We start from the raw sequence: 19145 nt of genomic DNA on the forward strand, positions 1-19145 counted from the left end.
TCCAATTAATGCTATATTTAAAAACAATTAAAAGAAAAACTTATCGGCCAATCATTCAACAATCATACTTAAGCATTCAATGGTCAGGGGGAAGATCTAAAAGTCCCAAGCCTGGCGGCAAAGATGAGTTTTTAAGCTCTTTCGGAAGGCGAGGGGGCAGTGCGAATCTCTGGGGGGAGCTGATTTCAGAGGGTCAGGGCTCCCACAGAGAAGGCTCTTCCCCTAGGTCCTGCGCCCCCTCCTCAATAAGCCCTCCCTGGACCCAGCCGTGCTTAATAACTACCGTCCAGTCTCCAACCTTCCCTTTATGGGGAAGGTTGTTGAGAAGGTGGTGGCACTCCAGCTCCAGCGGTCCTTGGAAGAAGCCGATTATCTAGGTCCCCAGCAGTCGGGTTTCAGGCCCGGTTACAGCACGGAAACCGCTTTGGTCGCGTTGATGGATGATCTCTGGCGGGCCCGGGACAGGGGTTTATCCTCTGTCCTGGTGCTCCTTGACCTCTCAGCGGCTTTCAATACCATCGACCATGGTATCCTTCTGCACCGGCTGGAGGGGTTGGGGGTGGGAGGCACTGTTCTCCAGTGGTTCTCCTCCTACCTCTCTGGCCAGTCGCAGTCGGTGTTAGTGGGGGGTCAGAGGTCGGCTCCTAGGTCTCTCCCTTGTGGGGTGCCTCAGGGGTCGGTCCTCTCCCCCCTGCTATTTAACATCTACATGAAACCGCTGGGCGAGATCATCCAAGGACATGGGGTGAGGTATCATCAATATGTGGATGATACCCAGCTTTACATCTCCACCCCATGCCCAGTCAATGAAGCGGTGGAAGTGATGTGCCGGTGCCTGGAGGCTGTTGGGGCCTGGATGGGTGTCAACAGACTCAAGCTCAACCCGGATAAGACGGAGTGGCTGTGGGTTTTGCCTCCCAAGGACAATCCCATCTGTCCGTCCATTACCCTGGGGGGGGGGGAATTATTGACCCCCTCAGAGAGGGTCCGCAACTTGGGCGTCCTCCTCGATCCACAGCTCACATTAGAAAAACATCTCTCAGCTGTGGCGAGGGGGGCGTTTGCCCAGGTTCGCCTGGTGCACCAGTTGCGGCCCTATCTGGACTGGGACTCATTGCTCACAGTCACTCATGTCCTCATCACCTCGAGGTTCGACTACTGTAATGCTCTCTACATGGGGCTACCTTTGAAAAGTGTTCGGAAACTTCAGATCGTGCAGAATGCAGCTGCGAGAGCAGTCATGGGCTTACCTAGGTATGCCCATGTTTCACCATCACTCCGCAGTCTGCATTGGCTGCCGATCAGTTTCCGGTCACAATTCAAAGTGTTGGTTATGACCTTTAAAGCCCTTCATGGCATTGGACCAGAATATCTCCGAGACCGCCTCCTGCCGCACGAATCCCAGCGACCGATTAGGTCCCACAGAGTGGGCCTTCTCCGGGTCCCGTCAATTAAACAATGTCGGTTGGCGGGCCCCAGGGGAAGAGCCTTCTCTGTGGCGGCACCGACCCTCTGGAACCAACTCCCCCCGGAGATTAGAACTGCCCCTACTCTTCCTGCCTTCCGTAAACTCCTTAAAACCCACCTCTGCCGTCAGGCATGGGGGAACTGAAACATCTCCCCCTGGGCATGTTTAATTTATACATGGTATGCTTGTGTGTGTGTCTGTTAGCATATGGTTTTTTTTAAATCTTTAAATATTTTAAATTTGTCAGATTATTTATGATTTGTTCCACGTGTTGTAAGCCGCCCCGAGTCTTCGGAGAGGGGCGGCATACAAATCCAAGTAATAATAATAATAATAATAATTGTTTGGTCGATGGGACCCTAAGGAGGCCAACTCTATTAGAAACAGATAAAATAGAAGAAATAGAAGAAACGGTCAAAGAACCAATGTTAGCTTGGGCTAAAAACATAGGACATAGTATCCATATGGCTTACTGGGAGAAGGCCTGGAACATCAATTGTAAAATTACAAAAATGTGCGATTTTTAAAGAAGATTACGGTAAGATGTTCTATAGATGGTATTTGGCTCCCTCCAGACTAGCAAAAATTTACCCAAGTCTGAATTCGACCTGTTGGAAGTGCAACAAAAAAATAGGCTCCTTCTTTCACCTATGGTAGACATGCCCAAAGGTAAAAGGATTTTGGAAAAAAATTCATGTGGCTATTGGAGATAACTGAAACAGATACAAAATTCACCGCGGAATGCATGCTCCTAGGAATAAAAACGAAAAAATACCCCTCCAAAATACAATATTTAATTACCCACATAATTACGGCAGCACAAATATCTACACACAATTCTGGACCCCGCCAGAAAATAACATCATGGAAAAAATTTATAGATGTGCAGAAATGGATAGGATGATCATGGAGATTAAGGGAACTATCAATTCAGAGTACAGTATTGTGAAATTTGGAAAAATGCTACAATTGGATAGGTAACAAAAGTAAAGAGAGGAATAAAATGTGAAATGATGTATCAAAAGGAATATAGAAACATGTAACGTAATATAGGTAATAACGTAATATAAAGAGGTGATATAAGAAATGTAACAAATATAAGATAGCGGGTTTAAATCTGTATTAAATCATTGAAATGCCTTTTTTCTTTTTAAAATTTTGGAAAATGAATAAACATTTTAACAACAAAATAAAAATAAATAAATGTGGTGTCCTCAAGAGGGAGCTGGAGCATTGACTGGTGGCAGTAGGACGTCCCTCCCCATTAGGCTGGACAGCCAAAATTTGGAAGACTGACCCATGCCAATTCATATTAGGAGCAAGCCCTTCCAAATGCTGTTTTTAGCAAATTAGAAACACACCCACATGCAAATCCAGGGTGCCTTTTTTTTTTCCATCTTAAGCATTTAAAGTCTCTGGCTGTAATGTGCAGCTTGGCAAAGACTGCAAAGATGAAAGCTAACCCAAGTGCTTATTTTCAAATGATGTTATCTCTGTTTCTTTGTCTCCCTCCCTCCCTCCAATGGCTTTGTCCTGTCATGCTTTTAATTGACCCTTCCTTGTTGCCCCTCTCTTGTCCCCCCTCCTCCCCTCCCTTTGCTGTTTAGATCTACCACAGTCCTATCACCAAGCAGGAAGAAAGTGAGTACTGTATGTGACTTTTCCCAGCATCGGGGATGCCAAAGGGAGTAGCTCTGAAGTAGCTTCAGAGAGCGCCCCCTGCTGGTGGCATGTCCAGGTTTTGGAATTGAGCTTTGAAATAGGAACAATCAGCATTGTTATAGAGTCAGGAAATTTAAAAGGTTCATGTCAAAAAAAAAAAAAAGTCCTGCATTTTGTTTTGGGGACGATCTTCCTTTCGTGTTCTTCAGTATGGCTCTGACTTCAGTGTCAACTTTTTGAATAGCCTTCCAGAGTCTATCCAACTGCAGGCAATGCACAGTCTTGGTTTTTCTGAAAGGGTAACGTTGTCTTGCACCATTTCCAAGTTTTAGCTACAAATATCTTGAGGAGAGCAATATATACTGCTCAAAAAAATAAAGGGAACACTTAAACAACAGAATATAACTCCAAGTTAATCAAACTTCTATGAAATCAAATTGTCCCCTTAGGAAGCAACACTGATTGACAATCCATTTCACCTGCTGTTGTGCACATTGAACTTTGTACAGAGCAAAGTATTCAATGAGAATATTTCATTCATTCAGATCTAGGATGTGTTATTTGAGTACAGTATTCCCTTTATTTTTTTGAGCAGTATATTTCCCCTGTTAGACTTGCTGAGGTTTTCAAAAACATCAGTCATTACTTGGCTTTAGGGTAGCCAAGTTAAAAAAGAGGAAAGGCAGCAGTTGCTCTTTTAAACCTGAAGTGTCAAATCCAGCCTTTATCGGTTCCAGGAACCTTTTCTCCACAAATGTGGCTTGGAGTAGTAAAATGCAAGGAGGTATGAGAGTGCAGCATGGATGTGCCCAGCTCCTTTCTTCCTGCGGGATCCGTGCCTGAATGAATTAAGCTTAAAAATTTGGGGTTTTTTTTAAAAAAAGGAATAATTAATTAGAAATATTCATTATGGCCACCAAATGAGAGCTGTGAAAACCTAGATAGCCAGGAGAGGGCACAAACCCACTAGAAGACTTACCTGATCTCTAGAGCAGGCGTGTCCATGCCATGATTTATTATATGCGTTAACTCGGTTGTGTATTTTTACATGCAGCACAAGTCAATTCCTCTTTGCTCAGTTCAGCCCAGGCAGGCCAGATAGCTGGGCCTCCTCACTGTAGAGCAGTGATGGCGAACCTATGGCATGGGTGCCACAGGTGGCAGGCAGAGCCATATCTGCTGGCAAGCAAGCCTTTGCCTTAGCTCAGCTCCAAGTTTCATGTGTGTGCTGGCCAGCTGGTTTTTGGCTGTCACAGAGGCTCTGGGAGGGCGTTTTTACCCTCCTCCAGCTCCATCAAAGCTTTTGGAGCCTGGAGAGGGTGAAACATGAACCTACTTCCCCCCCCCCCCCCGAAGTTGGGAAACAGGCAATTCCTGGCCTCCATAGGGCATCCGGGGGGGGGGTGAAGTTGTTTTTGCCTCCCCAGGCATTGAATTATGGGAGTGAGCACTTGCACATGCGTGATAGCGCCCACACACGCTCTTTCGGCATCCAAGGAAAAAAGGGTTACCATCACTGCTATAGAGGGTTTCATCCCTAATCTGTTAACCCCTATCATCCAACATTATTAATATCCTCTTAGAAATATTTTAATTAGCCCATGTATTCCTGCATGCGATACACTGAGTCCAAACTGACTTCAGTAAGGATGCAGCTTTATGGGGGGGAAAATAGTTGTTCTGAATTCTAATGGTTCTACCTGCCCCCTCCCTACCTGCAGTATGCACCTCCAATTCTCCAGTCTTTGCCCATCACCTCCCCAGTCTAACTATGTGGGACTCCCCACATAGTTAAGGACTTGCAAGGAATTGGAGTTCAACATCTGTGGACATGCCACTTTTATACCATAAAAGGCTGGTATAAAACAGTTGTACCTTTAATCTAACAAAAAACAGTGCAGACTTCCCTGACCACTGTTCTGAATTTGGTTCATTTCTTATCCCACCACGTTTGCAGAACAGGCTTGGGTTTGAAGTTCCTAAAAGTCATTTTGTCTTGTAGGACCTGGAATCACCTGCTTTCTACTTGCAAAACCACCAGGACTTAGACTAGCGATGATGAACACAATTATGCCCACACCCATAATTCAATGCTTCGGGAGGGTGACCACAGCTTCCCCTGCCCTCTGGAGGCTGCAAACGGCCTGTTTCCCAACTTCTGGCGGGCCCAGTAGGCTCGTGTTTTGCCCTCCCCAGTCTCCAAAGGCTTCCCTGGAGCTGGGGGAGAGTAAAAACGACCTCCCAGAGCCTCTGTGACAGGCAGAAATCAGCTAGCCGGCACACACATGCACATTGGAGCTGAGCTAGGGCAAAGGCTTGCGTGCCAGCTGATATGGCTTCGCGTGCCACCTGTGGCACTCATGCCATAGGTTCGCCACCACTGACTTAGACTAAGTCAGCTTCTTAGTCCAACATGCTTTACATTGCTTGCTCTGCCTGGCAGCAGCTTTTAAACATCCCACAGATTTGGTACTGGACATAGCTGGAGAAGGGCAGGATTAAACCGGTGGCCTCTTGCCATTTCACCTGATCTTATTCAGCGTTCATGCTCATTGGACATCAGAGCTGCTCCATAGTTCACCCTCACTTGGAAGGAACGGGAGCCTTTCTTGCATGCCTGTCAGTGAAGGGCCGCTCGTCTTTGGTGCTGCTGGTGCGCCCTCCAAGGCCGTCACAGGCACATGCGCATTTGCCAGGCCCATGCACGCCGATTAGTGCAAGATTTGGCTTCTGATGCACAGCAAGTGAAATCTTGTGTGAGGACAGGTGCATGAGCAGTAATGTGCAGACAAAGTTTTTACTGCCACACTGTGGCTTATTTTGTGGGTGTGGCTTAATAGTCATGTGACTGGGTAGGAGTGGCTTGCCAGCCATGTGACCAGGTGGGAGTGGCTTGAACGATCATCATTGTTCAAGTGAACTGTTAAGTCCTCAACTTACAGCCTCACCAGTGTCGCTCACTGGGATGACAATTTGCTTCGCGTTTCCTGTGCTCTCCTTCCTGGGTGCCCCCCCGCCTCAGGCTGGGTAGCTAGGTGAACGGGTGGTGCCAGAAGCATCAAGGCTGCCAGCACCGCTTCCACCCAGGCCTTCTGCTTGCACCTCAGGCGGGAGGTGACCGCATGAGGCTAGAGGGGAGCCGGGCAGGAGAGAGGGAAGCTTGTCTGAGGCCAGGAAGGAGGAAAGAGGAAAAAAGCAAGGAGCGCAGACGCAGCAGCAGGGAAAAAAAGGAGTGCCAACTCCAGTAATTCAGGAAGTGACAGCCGCCAATCAGCTGGAGCTGCGCACACATCTTCATTTCCGCCAGTGGAACTATGTTCCATCCTGTCCTGCCTGCTGCCAACTCATGCGGGAGCGAGGTTTTGGCAACTTTTGCTGATATTTCTGCTTCTGCGCATACGCAAAAGCAAATAATCAGTAAAAATCACCGAAATCTCTCTCATGCGAGTGCCCTCATGTGAGATTTCGCTTGCTGCGCATGCACAGAAGCAAAATCTTGTGCGTGTGTCAGTGATGCACAGCCGCGTGAGCTTCCCAGAATTTACTACCGGGATGGAGCACCTGACCACATCAGCTACTGCCCACTACTGATGATATGCAAGCAGATGTGGGCTGCATAAAAGCAGCATCACGTCTGCGGGGGGTGATGGGGTCAAAATAAACATGTTCTTCCTTGCTTTTCTGGAGGGATGATTTTGTCTGGCTTTTGTTTTGTTTCTTTGCAACAGTGGAACTCAACGAGATCGGTTTCAGATTTGTCCGGAAATGCATCAATGCGGTGGAGACAAACGGTAAGGATAGCATACAGCCCATTTTATTAAACTAGAGTGAGTTCAGCGACAGGGAGGCATGTCTGGCTGAGCAGTGCGGGCCTGGAAATAGCAGTCCTTAAAGGATGGAGCCTCCCCAAGGTGTCTCTTGTAGTTGCACCTTTCCCCAGGGGAAACAAAAGAGAAATTCCTCTTTATCTCCTTTCTGCCCCCAGCTTTAAAAGACTGTTTAGGTCAGTGATGGCGAACCTTTTTTTCCTCGGGTGCCAAAAGAGCATGCACATGCAGTATTGCTCATGTGCGAGTGCCCACACTCATAATTCAATGCCTGTGGAGGGCAAAAACAGCTTCCCACACACCCCGGAAGCCCTCTGGAGGCTGGAAACAGCCTGTGTCCAAACTTCTGGTGGGCCCAGTAGGCTCATGTTTCACCCTCCCCAGGCTCCAAAGGCTTCCGTGGAGCCGAGGGAGGGTAAAAACGCCCTTCCCCCACCCACCCCAGAGGCTCTCTGTAAGCCAAAAACACCCTCCCAGAGCCTCTGTGCAAGCCAAAAATCAGCTGGCTGGCATACAGATGCACGTTGGAGATGAGCTAGGGTGACAGTTCACTTGCCAGAAGATATGACTCTGCATGCCACCTGTGGCACCTGTACCATAGCTTCGCCATGACTGGTTTACGTCATTCTTCCCACCCCTCCAACTTTGACAACTTTAAGATCTCTGGGTTTCAACTCCCAGAATTCTCCCAGATATCCACACAAAGTTGTCAAAGTTGGGGGGAAATAGTCTAAATAGCTTTTTAAAGTTGCTGGAGATGAGTAACGCTGTTTGAAGCCAATTAACTCGCTATTCTAAGACCCCCAACAAAGACAACCTGTGGAGGATGTGGTGAAAGACGTTTGGCTTCCCTTTGAGCCCAGCCTTCTCTGTCCTCCTTTCCTCAGGTTATTCTGAGGGAGGGGTTTGGTGGGCAGGATATATTTTCAGAAAGGCCAGTGAGGGAGCCTGGAGGGAGGCAGAGGTCTGATGTGATAATTTTATGCTCCCTAAGACAATTTCTCTAATTGAGTGGGTGGGATCTGAGGATTTCTTTGGTTCTAGGACAGTGTTGTGGAGTTTGCAAGGTACACTCTTAAAATAGTCTTTAACTTTATTCTTAAATCACTAAATTATGCCAATATGTCAACAGCAATATGCGATTAGTGGGATCACACTTTTTTGTTACCTCTTGTAAACAGCAGTTGAAAAGATGACATGCAATTTTTTTTAAAAAGCAACTTTAGAAGCATTAAAATAAAGTAAATATTTATAAAGTAAAGTAAATAAAATAAAGCAAGGCTCTGTTTTAGGCCCAATACTCTTCAACATCTTCATCAATGACTTGGACGAGGGGATAGATGGGGAACTTATTAAATTTGCAGATGACACCAAACTGGCAGGAATAGCCAACACTCTAGAAGATAGGTGCAAAATACAGAAGGATCTTGACAAACTTGAACAATCTAACAAAATGAAATTCAATGGTGAAAAAAGTCAGGTTCTACATTTAGGCAAGAAAAACAAAATGCACAGGTACAGTATATGTGGTACCTTGCTCAACAGTAGTAACTGTGAGAGGGATCTTGGAGTCCTAGTGGGCAACCATTTAAATAGGAGCATGACAGCAGTCTTCCAATATCTCAGTGGTTGCCACAAACAAGAAGGAATCAACCTATTCTCCAAAGCACCTTAGGGTAGAACAAGAAGCAATGGGTGGAAACTAATCAAGGAGAGAAGCAACTTAGAACTAAGGAGATATATGGTACAGTGGTATAGGGATATATTAAAGATGGCTAGCACAACTATGACTATCACTAAAACGGGAAAAAATAATTCCCACAACTCCATTCCTGGCTGGTCAACATCCTATCCATAATATTATAAATAAATAAATAATAACAGAGTTGGAGGGGACCTTGGAGGTCTTCTAGTCCAACCTCCTGCTTAGGGAGGATATCCAACATTTGCTTAAAAACATCCAGTGTTGGGGTATTCACAACATCTGGAGACAAGCTGTTCCGCTGATCAACCGTTCTGACTGTCAGGAAATTTCTTCTTAGTTCTAAATGGACCTGAGGACACTATTTCTCACCTGGAGGTAGAGAGGGTAGCATTTTTCTTGAAGCTCCAGAATGTACTGGAACTTTAGGAGGAGAATCTCCCAGAAATCATGGCAGATATAATAGTTGGAATAAGAAATAAGACCAAACAGGAAATATTAGTTGAAGTGGATGAAGTCTATAGACTTCACATTAATTATGCCCACAAACATAAACTGCCCAGGGAGATCCACAAAAGGTTTATATAAAAACAATAAGAGAGAAATTCATGAAAAGGAAGATACAGAATTCTATGATGCTTGGAATAATTGGTATAAATGGTTAAAATGCAATTAAAAATGTCAGATTTGGCTATAAAAGGTGAACTATAAAGAAATTCCAAATGTTCTTAATCTAACATCCTAAGAGATTATGTTTATGTAACTAAAATGGAAAAAATAGACATTGATTATATAACAGGAGACTCAATTCATTAAATAAAGAACTGCATAAATAATAGTGATTGTTTAAATTAAAATGGTAATATTGTGAAATGTAAATAGATTTGGAAATGAAATAGCTGTAAAAGTGGTTAGCTTTTACTCTGTTTGCATTCTATATACAGTATTTATGTATTTTTGTATCTTTTATATGCCTTGCTGTTATGTTGTTTTTAACTAGAAAACTTAAAGATTATTACATTTTCAAAAATAAAAATAAAATAAATTCTTAGTACCTGCTATAAATAAGGGTAGAAATCTGTTGTAAGGGGGACATTTTATACAATTTCAAAAGAACTGGGAAGGGAATTAATTTATACTTCTGAATTGCTGAGAGGAAAATTCAGGATGGCTAATATTCCAGAAGGAAGCAATAAAAAAGAGCAGAAGGAATGGGCGAGTCTCCTGTTTCTGGCTTTAAGAAGCCGTATCATAAAAGTGCCACAGAAATTAATGGGTTCTGTTCCGTTCCGTTCCTCAGACAACACTCAAAATCCCAGACAGTAGAGTGTTTCTGGCTCAAAACCTCAACAAATGGAACAACAATGGAACAAAATGAAGGAAAGAACTTCAGCAGTATCAGTTCGCTTTAGATGTTGTTGTTGTTTTGCTTTTGAGTATCCTTATACATTATTTGGCTGGAATATTCCAGGGACATTCAATTAGAAGGCAGCATAGATTGTGTTAGGTGCAGCCACGCACATCTCATGGTTGAACGTGGCAGCCTGTGTGCATGCGGAGACCTCCATGTGGATGAGGGTCAGTCAGCCACGAAGGCCAGACTTTCCTCCACAAAAGGGTGAAGGATTCTTAGAGGGTTTGTGGCTCTTAAATTCTGGGGCTGTGGCAAATGACTTCAGGGAGGAGATGTTTCCGGCTGCTTTGTAAATGCTGGTAGCTGCTTTTCCTCAGCTGTGCAATTTCTTGGAGAGAGACAGCCCCCACTTGGGTTCCTCCACATGGCTCTCCTACCTGCCTGAGCTTGCATGGCACGTCTGCAGGCAATTTACCCCGGAGCCTTTTTCTTGAGAATTACTGTGTTCCAATAAATCACTTTAAAGAGGACTGCGGTCTCTGGATTCTTTTCCGTTTTAAATTATTATTCCAGAGTTTGTTACAAAAGTGCTTTTGAAAAATGATTTCCCCCCCTAATGGTGGCATAAGGTGGCACTAGCGAGCTTCCTCACATCCTAATAAAGATCTTTGTTTTGCTAGGATGAATTATTTGAGTGGCTTCTTGTTTTTTTTCTCCCTGTTCAGGAATCGCCACGGAAGGGATCTATCGCACCGTTGGGAGCAACATCCAAGTCCAGAAGCTCTTGAACACCTTCTTTGGTAAGGGGCAGGTCTTGACCGCCAGCTGCCCGGAAGGAATTGCCAGAGGGGAGAGGAACCGAGGAAACTAGGGGCGGATTCCCATTTTTGCTGCTACTGACTTCTGTTCTCTTGCATGCGCACATATCCCAGTGTGTTTTTGCTTCTGGGCATGTGCAGGAAGCAACATCTCGCGAGGGGACGCGCACATAAGACTTTGGTGATTCTTTTGCTTCCGCGCATGGCCGGAAGCAAAACATTACCGAAATATCATGCATGCACGCACGCATCCCCTCACAACATTGTGTTTCCTGCACATGCGCAGAAGCAAAACCACACTGGGATGTGCACATGTGCACGCAGGAGAACAGAAGCTGCGCATGTAGTACAACCTCCGCTACCTGTGCGGAGGAAACCCAACCACCACCCTTCATTCTGAAATCTGCCTCAGCATTTCACTGCGTTCTCTTTTTTAATTTGAATAATCTGTGATTGTCTTTTCCATGGGAATTAAATTAACATAATAGTTATAGTCAGAGGTGGGCTGCTAAGGTGGAAGGGAGATGTGTGCTCACTCCCGTGGCTCTGAGTGCTAGCGGAGTCCAGTCCAATTCTGCTACTTCACCTGGGCAGGTAGCACAATCACGCAAGGACATGCCTGTGGTGCCCCTGTGTGTCCGTGCGTGATTTTGCTACCTGCCCAGGTGCAGTAGTGTAATTTCCCTGGACTCTGCTAGCACTCAGAGCCACGGGGGTGAGTACACGCCACCCTTCCACCTTAGCAGTCCACCTCTGGTTATAGTAGAATGGCTTTTATTAGCATGCTGTTTCCAGATCATAGAAAACTGGACTTGCAGGGAAAGAGGAAGGAAAGACAAGCCTGGTAGTGTTTTACTGCAAATTTATTTATTTATTGGATTTGTATGCCGCCCCTCTCTGAGGATTTGGGGCGGCTCCCAAAATGTCAAAAACAATATAACATATACATATCTAAAAATCCAATTAATATACTAAAAAACTTTAAAAAATACTCTAATAATATTTAAAATCATTCATTACCGTTCACACAGCAAAACATACTACACTTGTTGGCCAGGGGGCTAAGGTGTAATGGCCCCAAGCCTGGCGCCATAAATGAGTCTTTAAGCTTTTATGGAAGGCGAGGAGGGTGGGGGCAGTGCGAATCTATGGGGGGAGCTGATTCCAGAGGGCTGGGCCCCCCACAGAAAAGGCTCTTCCCCTAGATCCCACCAAGCAACATTGTCTAGTTGACCGGACGTGGAGAAGGCCGACCTAACCTGTCACTGAGACTCATGCGGCAGAAGGCGGTCCCGGAGGTAATCTGATGCCAGGTAGGGCTTTATAGGTCATAACCAACATTTTGAATTGCATCCGGAAACTAATCGGCAGCCAATGCAGTCCATGGAAGGTTGGAGGAACATGGGCATGTCTAGGAAGGCTCACGCGGCTGCGTTTTGGATGATTTGAAGTTTCCGAACACTCTTCAAAGGTAGCCCCATGTAGAGAGCATTGAAGTAGTCAAATCTCAAGGTGATAAGGGCGTGAATGACTGTGAGTAGAGACTCCCTGTCCAAATAGGGTCACAACTGGTGCGAACCTGGGCACACACACCCCTCGCTACAGCTGAAAGATGATGTTCTAAAGACAGCTGTGGATCGAAGAGGAGGCCAAAGCTGTGGACCCTCTCTAAGGGGGTCAAAAGTCCCCCCCTCCCCAAAATGGAATGAAAATTCTGGTCCTGGTTGTGGCTACCATAGGAACCCACTGATGATGCAATTTTCGGCTATTTTTTTTCTGGCATCTCCTGAGAAGGAGCTTTTTGGATGAAGAATAAAGGTCAGCATTAAGACAAGGACAGGTAGAAGGGCTTCTTCCGACACGGCGGAAAAAAATTGCTGAAAATTGCATCAGTGGGTTCCGACCAGTACAGCACCCTGGACTGCATCGGTAGGAACCCACTATTGCGCTGGGGGCCATGTAAGCTGAGGCTCTCCGGATGTTTCGGTCCACGTCATCCGGCGACATCCGGGAGGGTTTTTGAGGCACTGACAGGATCGGGCAATCTTCAAGAGCTTCCTTTCCGCCACAGTTCGATGGCAGATGTTATTGGAAAGGGGTGCAGTCTCATGCGGCGACCTTTGCAGTTAGATACTGTATAACATCTGCAGGACACATTTTGCCCTTTGTGAACAGGCCCACAAACTTGTGGACAGGAACCAGTTTCAAGAGAAGAGAAGAGGCAGAGCTCAGGGTTGAACTGTGGAGCCCTTGGCTGCTGCCTGCAGATGTTTTATTGCCCGAATAACATCGTGATTTCACTTGCAGAGAGAGGGAGGGAGGGGGAGGGAGGAACGGGACAGATCTGCTGCTCCACTACACTACGCCCCTGCCAATGTTGAACCTCTCAGTGCTTGCCCTGGGGAATTAAGATCTGCATAAAAGATTGAAGATTTGCATTGGTAAAAATGTATTGATTAGCTTTACATTTTGCAGAAGCCGATGGAAAATCTGAAATATGTATATCCAAACCTTCCAACTTTCCACTCATTTCAGTGATTCAGCTGTAATTGTGAGCTATCTGTCAGGCTTCCAAAATAGCATCCAAAATTAAATCAGAGTCCAAGGCGAAGTATTCCACCAAGTTCCAATTTGTTAGAAGAGCCATGTTGGCACATCTGTGAGAAAGCCGGATCTGAAGTCCCTGGGGTTTCTCCACCCAGTTGAAAGTTCAAATCCTTGTCTCCACGTTGACCAATCTTTAGCTGCCAAATTGGCAGTAACTCCCATCTCCTTCCATTCAGGTGCAGAAGTGCAAAGACAAAGGATGACCTTGACCATCTAGAAGGAATTTGTTATGGCTACGTGCAGACATTCCTCATGCAATTACAGCCCCCCCCTAAGTTCTCACAGCTAAACATACATTTTAAAATGCATGCTTAGCTCAGCAAAACCTTTGATACGGTTCCACATAAAGAGCTGATAGATAAGTTAGTGAAGATTGGACTTAATCCCTGGATAGTTTAGTGGATTTGTAGCTGGTTGAAGCGTAGATATCAGAGGATTGTTGTTAATGGTGAGCAGAGCCTGGTTACAAGCAGTGTGCCACAAGGGTCTGTTCTGGGCCCTATTCTTTTTAATATGTTTATGAGTGACATAGGGGAAGGTTTGGTAGGGAAGGATTGCCTATTTGCCGATGACTCTAAAGTGTGCAATAGGGTTGATATTCCTGGAGGCATCTGTAATATGGCAAATGATTTAGCTTTACTAGATAAGTGGTCAAAGCAATGGAAACTGCAGTTTAATGTTTCCGAATGTAAAATAATGCACTTGGGGAAAAGGAATCCTCAATCTGAGTATTGTATTGGCAGTTCTGTCCTAGCAAAAACTTGAGAAGAGAAGGATTTAGTGATTTCTGACAGTCTCAAAATGGGTGAACAGTGCGGTCAGGTGGTAGGGAAAGCGAGTAGAATACTTGACTGCATAGCTAGATGTATAACAAGCAGGAAGAGGGAGATTGTGATCCCGCTGTATAGAGCACTGGTGAGACCACATTTGGAATACTGTGTTCAGTTCTGGAGACCTCACCTACAAAAAGATATGGATAAAATTGAACGGGTCCAAAGAAGGGGCTACAAAAATGGTGGAAGGCCTTAAGCACAACACTTATCAGGAAAGACTTCATGAACTCCATTTGTATAGTCTGGAGGAAAGAAGGGTAAGGGGGGACATGATCGAAACATTTAAATATGTTAAAGGGTTAAATAAGGTTCAGGAGGGAAGTGTTTTAATAGGAAAGTGAACACAAGAATAAGGGGGTCACAATCTGAGGTTAGTTGGGGGAAAGATCAGAAGCAACATGAGAAAATATTTTACTGAAAGAGTAGTAGATGCTTGGAACAAACTTTCAGCAGATGTGGTTGGTAAATGCACAGTAACTGAATTTAAACATGCCTGGGATAAACATAGATCCATCCTAAGATAAAATACAGGAAATAGTATAAGGGCAGACTTGATGGACCAGGAGGTCTTTTTCTGCCGTCAATCTTCTATGTTTCTAAAATAGCATAAAGTGTGACAGGCCAAAGACCCCAATTAAAATGATTTCAGCTGGACACTGTCACTGTTACTTGCTAGTACAACCAGAACAATTTGCCAAATGAAAATACAGTAAATCCTCAGGGCTTTTTTTTTTAAAAGACTGAATAAGGAGATTTACAATCTGGGCAAGAGAAGTAGAAATATGAGCACAGAGTGGGAACGAAAACAGTTTTGGAGAGGCGAGTTTGGTAAAGATGAAATAGCTGGAAAACTGGTGGTTGATTTGACAAGAATATAAATGTGAAAAATTGCAGCTAGCAATCACAGCTGCTCAGGCTTGGAGGGAAAGGGCCGGAGTTAGATTTCTGGGACCGAAGGGAAAGCCAGTAAAAATGATGAAAGGCTGCAGACGGTTGGGCAGGCAACAAAAGCAGAAATACTGCCAGAGGAATAAAAAAAAGAAAGAAAAAAATATGGATTTTCTTCCCTAGTTAAAAAGGAAGGGATGAAGATAAAGACGAGAGTGGGAAAGTGAGGGCCAAGTCTCTGCTCTCAGAGGCTAGCAGTCATTAAAGTCATTAGTAAATTGTAGGTCCTTCATAAAGAAGAATGAATAACTTGAAGGTAGGTTCAGTTGCAATGGATGCCAAGAGGGGAAGTGGAGACCCAGAGTATGTTCCAAGAAGGGCTTAAGAGACATTGGAAGTTCAGCAAATAACAGGGTCAAAACGGGTAAAGAACCAGGGAAAATAAAACACTGTATGTGCCATTTGAATGTCTCTTTCCCCTTTAGAAAGATAGAGATCTATGGGAAGGAGCCAGCATCCATTGGGTTCAAATCTCTTCTGCAGAAGAGGTCTCTGCATGGCTAGGATAGGAAGGGGGCCGACCCGCTTCTCCTCCGGCCTCCCTGAGAGAGACTTCCATCCCTTTGGTTCATTGGGAGGACAAGCCGGAGCAAAGCATCCCTACCTCCCCATGGAGTCAGTGCCAGCGAGAGGCCGGCCTGCCGACTGAATTTTGGCTCATGGCTCTTCAGATTTAAAATAGAGTTGAGGTGGCGTAGCAGGTAGAGTGCAGTACTGCAGGTCACTAAAGCTGACTGTAGATCTGCAGGTCAGCAGTTCAAATCTTATCACCGGCTCAAGGTTGAGCCGCTGCCATTTGGGTTCTTCTACACTCTGCACCAGCGAAGGACTGCCATCTTTGGCGCTACCAGTGCACCCTCCGAGGCCGTTGCGGGCACGTGTGCGTCCTGTGGGTGCGTGCACACCCATCACCACGAGATTTGGCTTCTCATTTGGAAGGAACGGCGGGAGCCTTTCTTGCATGCCTGTCAATGAAGGGCCACTCGTCTTTGGCACTACCGCTGCACCCTCCGAGCCCTCTGTCATGGGTGTGCTCACATCCACCAGGTGCACGCACAAAATTTGGCTTCTGTGCATGTGCAGCAAGCAAAATCTCGTGTGAGGACGCATGCGTGGATGTGAATTTGGCAATCTCATGTGCAGAAACAATTTTTTTTTAAAAAAATTATTTATTCAATTTTTATGCCGCTCTTCTCCTTAGACTCAGGGCGGCTTACAACATGTTATCAAGAGCATTTTTTAACAGAGCCAGTGTATTGCCCCCATAATCCGGGTCCTCATTTGACCCACCTCGGAAGGATGGAAGGCTGAGTCAACCTTGAGCCGGTGATGAGAAGTGAACCACTGACCTTCAGATATACAGTCAGCTTCAGTGGCCTGCAGTACTGCACTCTACCTGCTGCACCACCGCGGCTCAGAATTGACAAAAATCACCGAAATCTTGCTCACACAAGCATCTTCTGGTGTGATTTCACTTGCTGCACATGCGCAGAAGCCAAATCGCACACAGGCACATGCGCTGGCACATGTCAGTACACACAGCTGCATGCGCATTCCAAAAATCACTGCCGGAACCTAACCTGGCCTTATCGTTCCGGTAGCAGGCCATCCCTGCAGTGCACATGTGCACAGCGTTATGTGCTTGCACAGAGGGTAAAAGAACCCAAATGGTGGTGTCCGGGTGAGCGGGCAGAGCCTCGTGCTGCCTTTGCAAGTGGCTCTCTGATGACCAACATGCACAAGGGAACCGGGAGCATTTCACACCTGCTCTGCTCGTCTCACAGCATCCTCCATTCCATTCATTCCTTTTCCCTAGAAATGTCATTCTCAGGCAGAGAAAACATCTTCATCTCAGGACCCTTTTACATTGTTTAAAATGGCTGAGGACCCTAATGAGCCTCAGCTTTACAGGGATTGGATCTGCCAACCTTTCCTGTATTAGAAAATAAAACTGAGAACTATGCATTTGTTTGACTTCGTGGCCCCCCTTTGGGAATTGCTGGTCTCGGGGGCTGCCTTTCTAGGCGGTTTTGTATCATTCAGTAAAAATTGAAAAGGGCAAATCTGATAAACGTCCCTTCAGTTCCATCCACCTCATCAATCAAAACATTGACACATAGGGAACCAGTGCTTAAACTTTGTGGCCCTCACCCATGACTTCATCCTACATTGATGAGGAAGCATCAATGAGCAGTAACTGAATATCTATTTTCATAATCTACCTGCCCTTAATCTATCTGCACTTGGGGAAAAGGAATCCTCAATCTGAGTATTGTATTGGCAAAAACTTCAGAAGAGAAGGATTTAGGGGTAGTGATTTCTGACAGTCTCCAAATGGGTGACCAGTGTGGTCAGGCGGTAGGCAAAGCGAGTAGAATGCTTGGCTGCATAGCTAGAGGCATAACAAGCAGGAAGAGGGAGATTGTGATCCCTCTGTATAAAGCGCTGGTGAGACCCCCTTTGGAATATGGTGTTCAGTTCTGGAGACTTCACCTACAAAAAGATATTGACAAAATTGAACGGTCCAAAGACGGGCTACAAGAATGGTGGAAGGTGTTAAGCATAAAACCTATCAGGAAAGACTTCATGAACTCAATCTGTATAGTGTGCGAGGACAGAAGGGAAAGGGGGGACATGATCAAAACATTTAAATATGTTAAATGCTTAAGTAAGGTTCAGGAGCGAAGTGTTTTCAATAGGAAAGTGAACACAAGAATAAGGGGGTCACAATCTGAGGTTAGTTGGGGGAAAGATCAAAAGCAATGTGAGAAAATATTATTTGACTGAAAGAGTAGTAGATGCTTGGAACAAACTTCCAGCAGACGTCAGTAAATCCACAGTAACTGAATTTAAACATGCCTGTGATAAACATATATTCATCCTATAATAAAATACAAGAAATAGTATAAGGGCAGACTAGATGGACCGTGAGGTCTTTTTCTGCCGTCAATCTTCTATGTTTCTATGTTCCTACCTATCCCCTTAACTGTCAGGCTTAAATGAATTTCTAAAATCAGGGTATTTGTTTAGATGATTCTCTGAATCAAAAATACATCTGTAGCAGAGGTGTCAAACTCCATTTCATTAAGGGCCACATCAGGGTTTTGTTTGGCCGCCGGGGGTGGGTGGGTGGGCTTGGCCAGATTGAAGTCACTCGTGTCGGGGGCACTTGTGAGTGCTCTGCCGGTGAAAACGGGCTCCCCAAATCCGTTTTTGACTGCGATGGCCTCCTGCAATCCTCTGCCAGCCAAAACGAAGTTCGGAAGAGCCGCACATGGCTCTCTGGAGCGCTGTTTTCATTGGCAGAGGCACTGTGGTCTGGTCTTTTGCTGTCTCCAGGCAAACCTGTGGGCAGATTTAAGACCCACAGGCCTTGAATTTGACACCCCTGATCTATAGCAGTGATGGTGAACCTTTTTTTCCTTAGGTGCCGAAAGAGAGTGTGTGCACATTATTGTGCATGTCTGGGTGACCACACCCATAATTCAATGCCTGGGGAAGGCAAGAACAGCTTCTCCCGCCCCTCGGAGGCCCTCTGGAGGTCGAAAACAGCTTGTTTCCCAACTTCTGGTGGGGCCAGTAGGCTCGTGTTTCACCCTCCCCAGGCTTCAAAGGCTTCCCTGGAGCCGGGGGAGGATAAAAACACCCTCCCCCATCCCTCCAGAGGCTCTCTGAAAGCCAAAAACACCCTCCCAGAGCCTCTGTGTGAGCCACAAATCAGCTGGCCGGCACACACATGCATGTTGGAACTGAGCTAGGGCAATGGCTCGCATGCCAGCAGATATGGCTCCGCGTGCTAACTGTGCCATCTGTGCCATAGGTTCGCCAACACTGATCTATAGCATCCTTGGCAATTTATTGAGAAATAAAGCAATGGGAAGAAGATGGGATGAGAATAGTTCCAGATAAACCCATAGTGGCTTCTG

General features: G+C 45.6%; 1 protein-coding gene across 2 annotated transcripts in view; it reads left to right on the forward strand.

The window, feature by feature from the left end:
* The window catches only part of OPHN1 (oligophrenin 1), a 156174-nt gene that overhangs the window by 71104 nt on the left and 65925 nt on the right, over positions 1-19145 (forward strand). For both annotated transcript variants that reach the window (XR_011559740.1, XM_070759623.1), the window contains exons 12-14: positions 3076-3109; positions 6859-6921; positions 10739-10813. Coding sequence is in view for 1 of the 2 variants with exons in the window: in XM_070759623.1 (XP_070615724.1) it covers positions 3076-3109; positions 6859-6921; positions 10739-10813 (172 nt within the window). In the remaining variant the exon portion in view is untranslated. The remainder of the gene's footprint in view (positions 1-3075; positions 3110-6858; positions 6922-10738; positions 10814-19145) is intronic.

This window comes from Erythrolamprus reginae, chromosome 8, assembly GCF_031021105.1.
Source record: "Erythrolamprus reginae isolate rEryReg1 chromosome 8, rEryReg1.hap1, whole genome shotgun sequence".
Taxonomy (NCBI): Eukaryota; Metazoa; Chordata; class Lepidosauria; order Squamata; family Dipsadidae; genus Erythrolamprus; species Erythrolamprus reginae.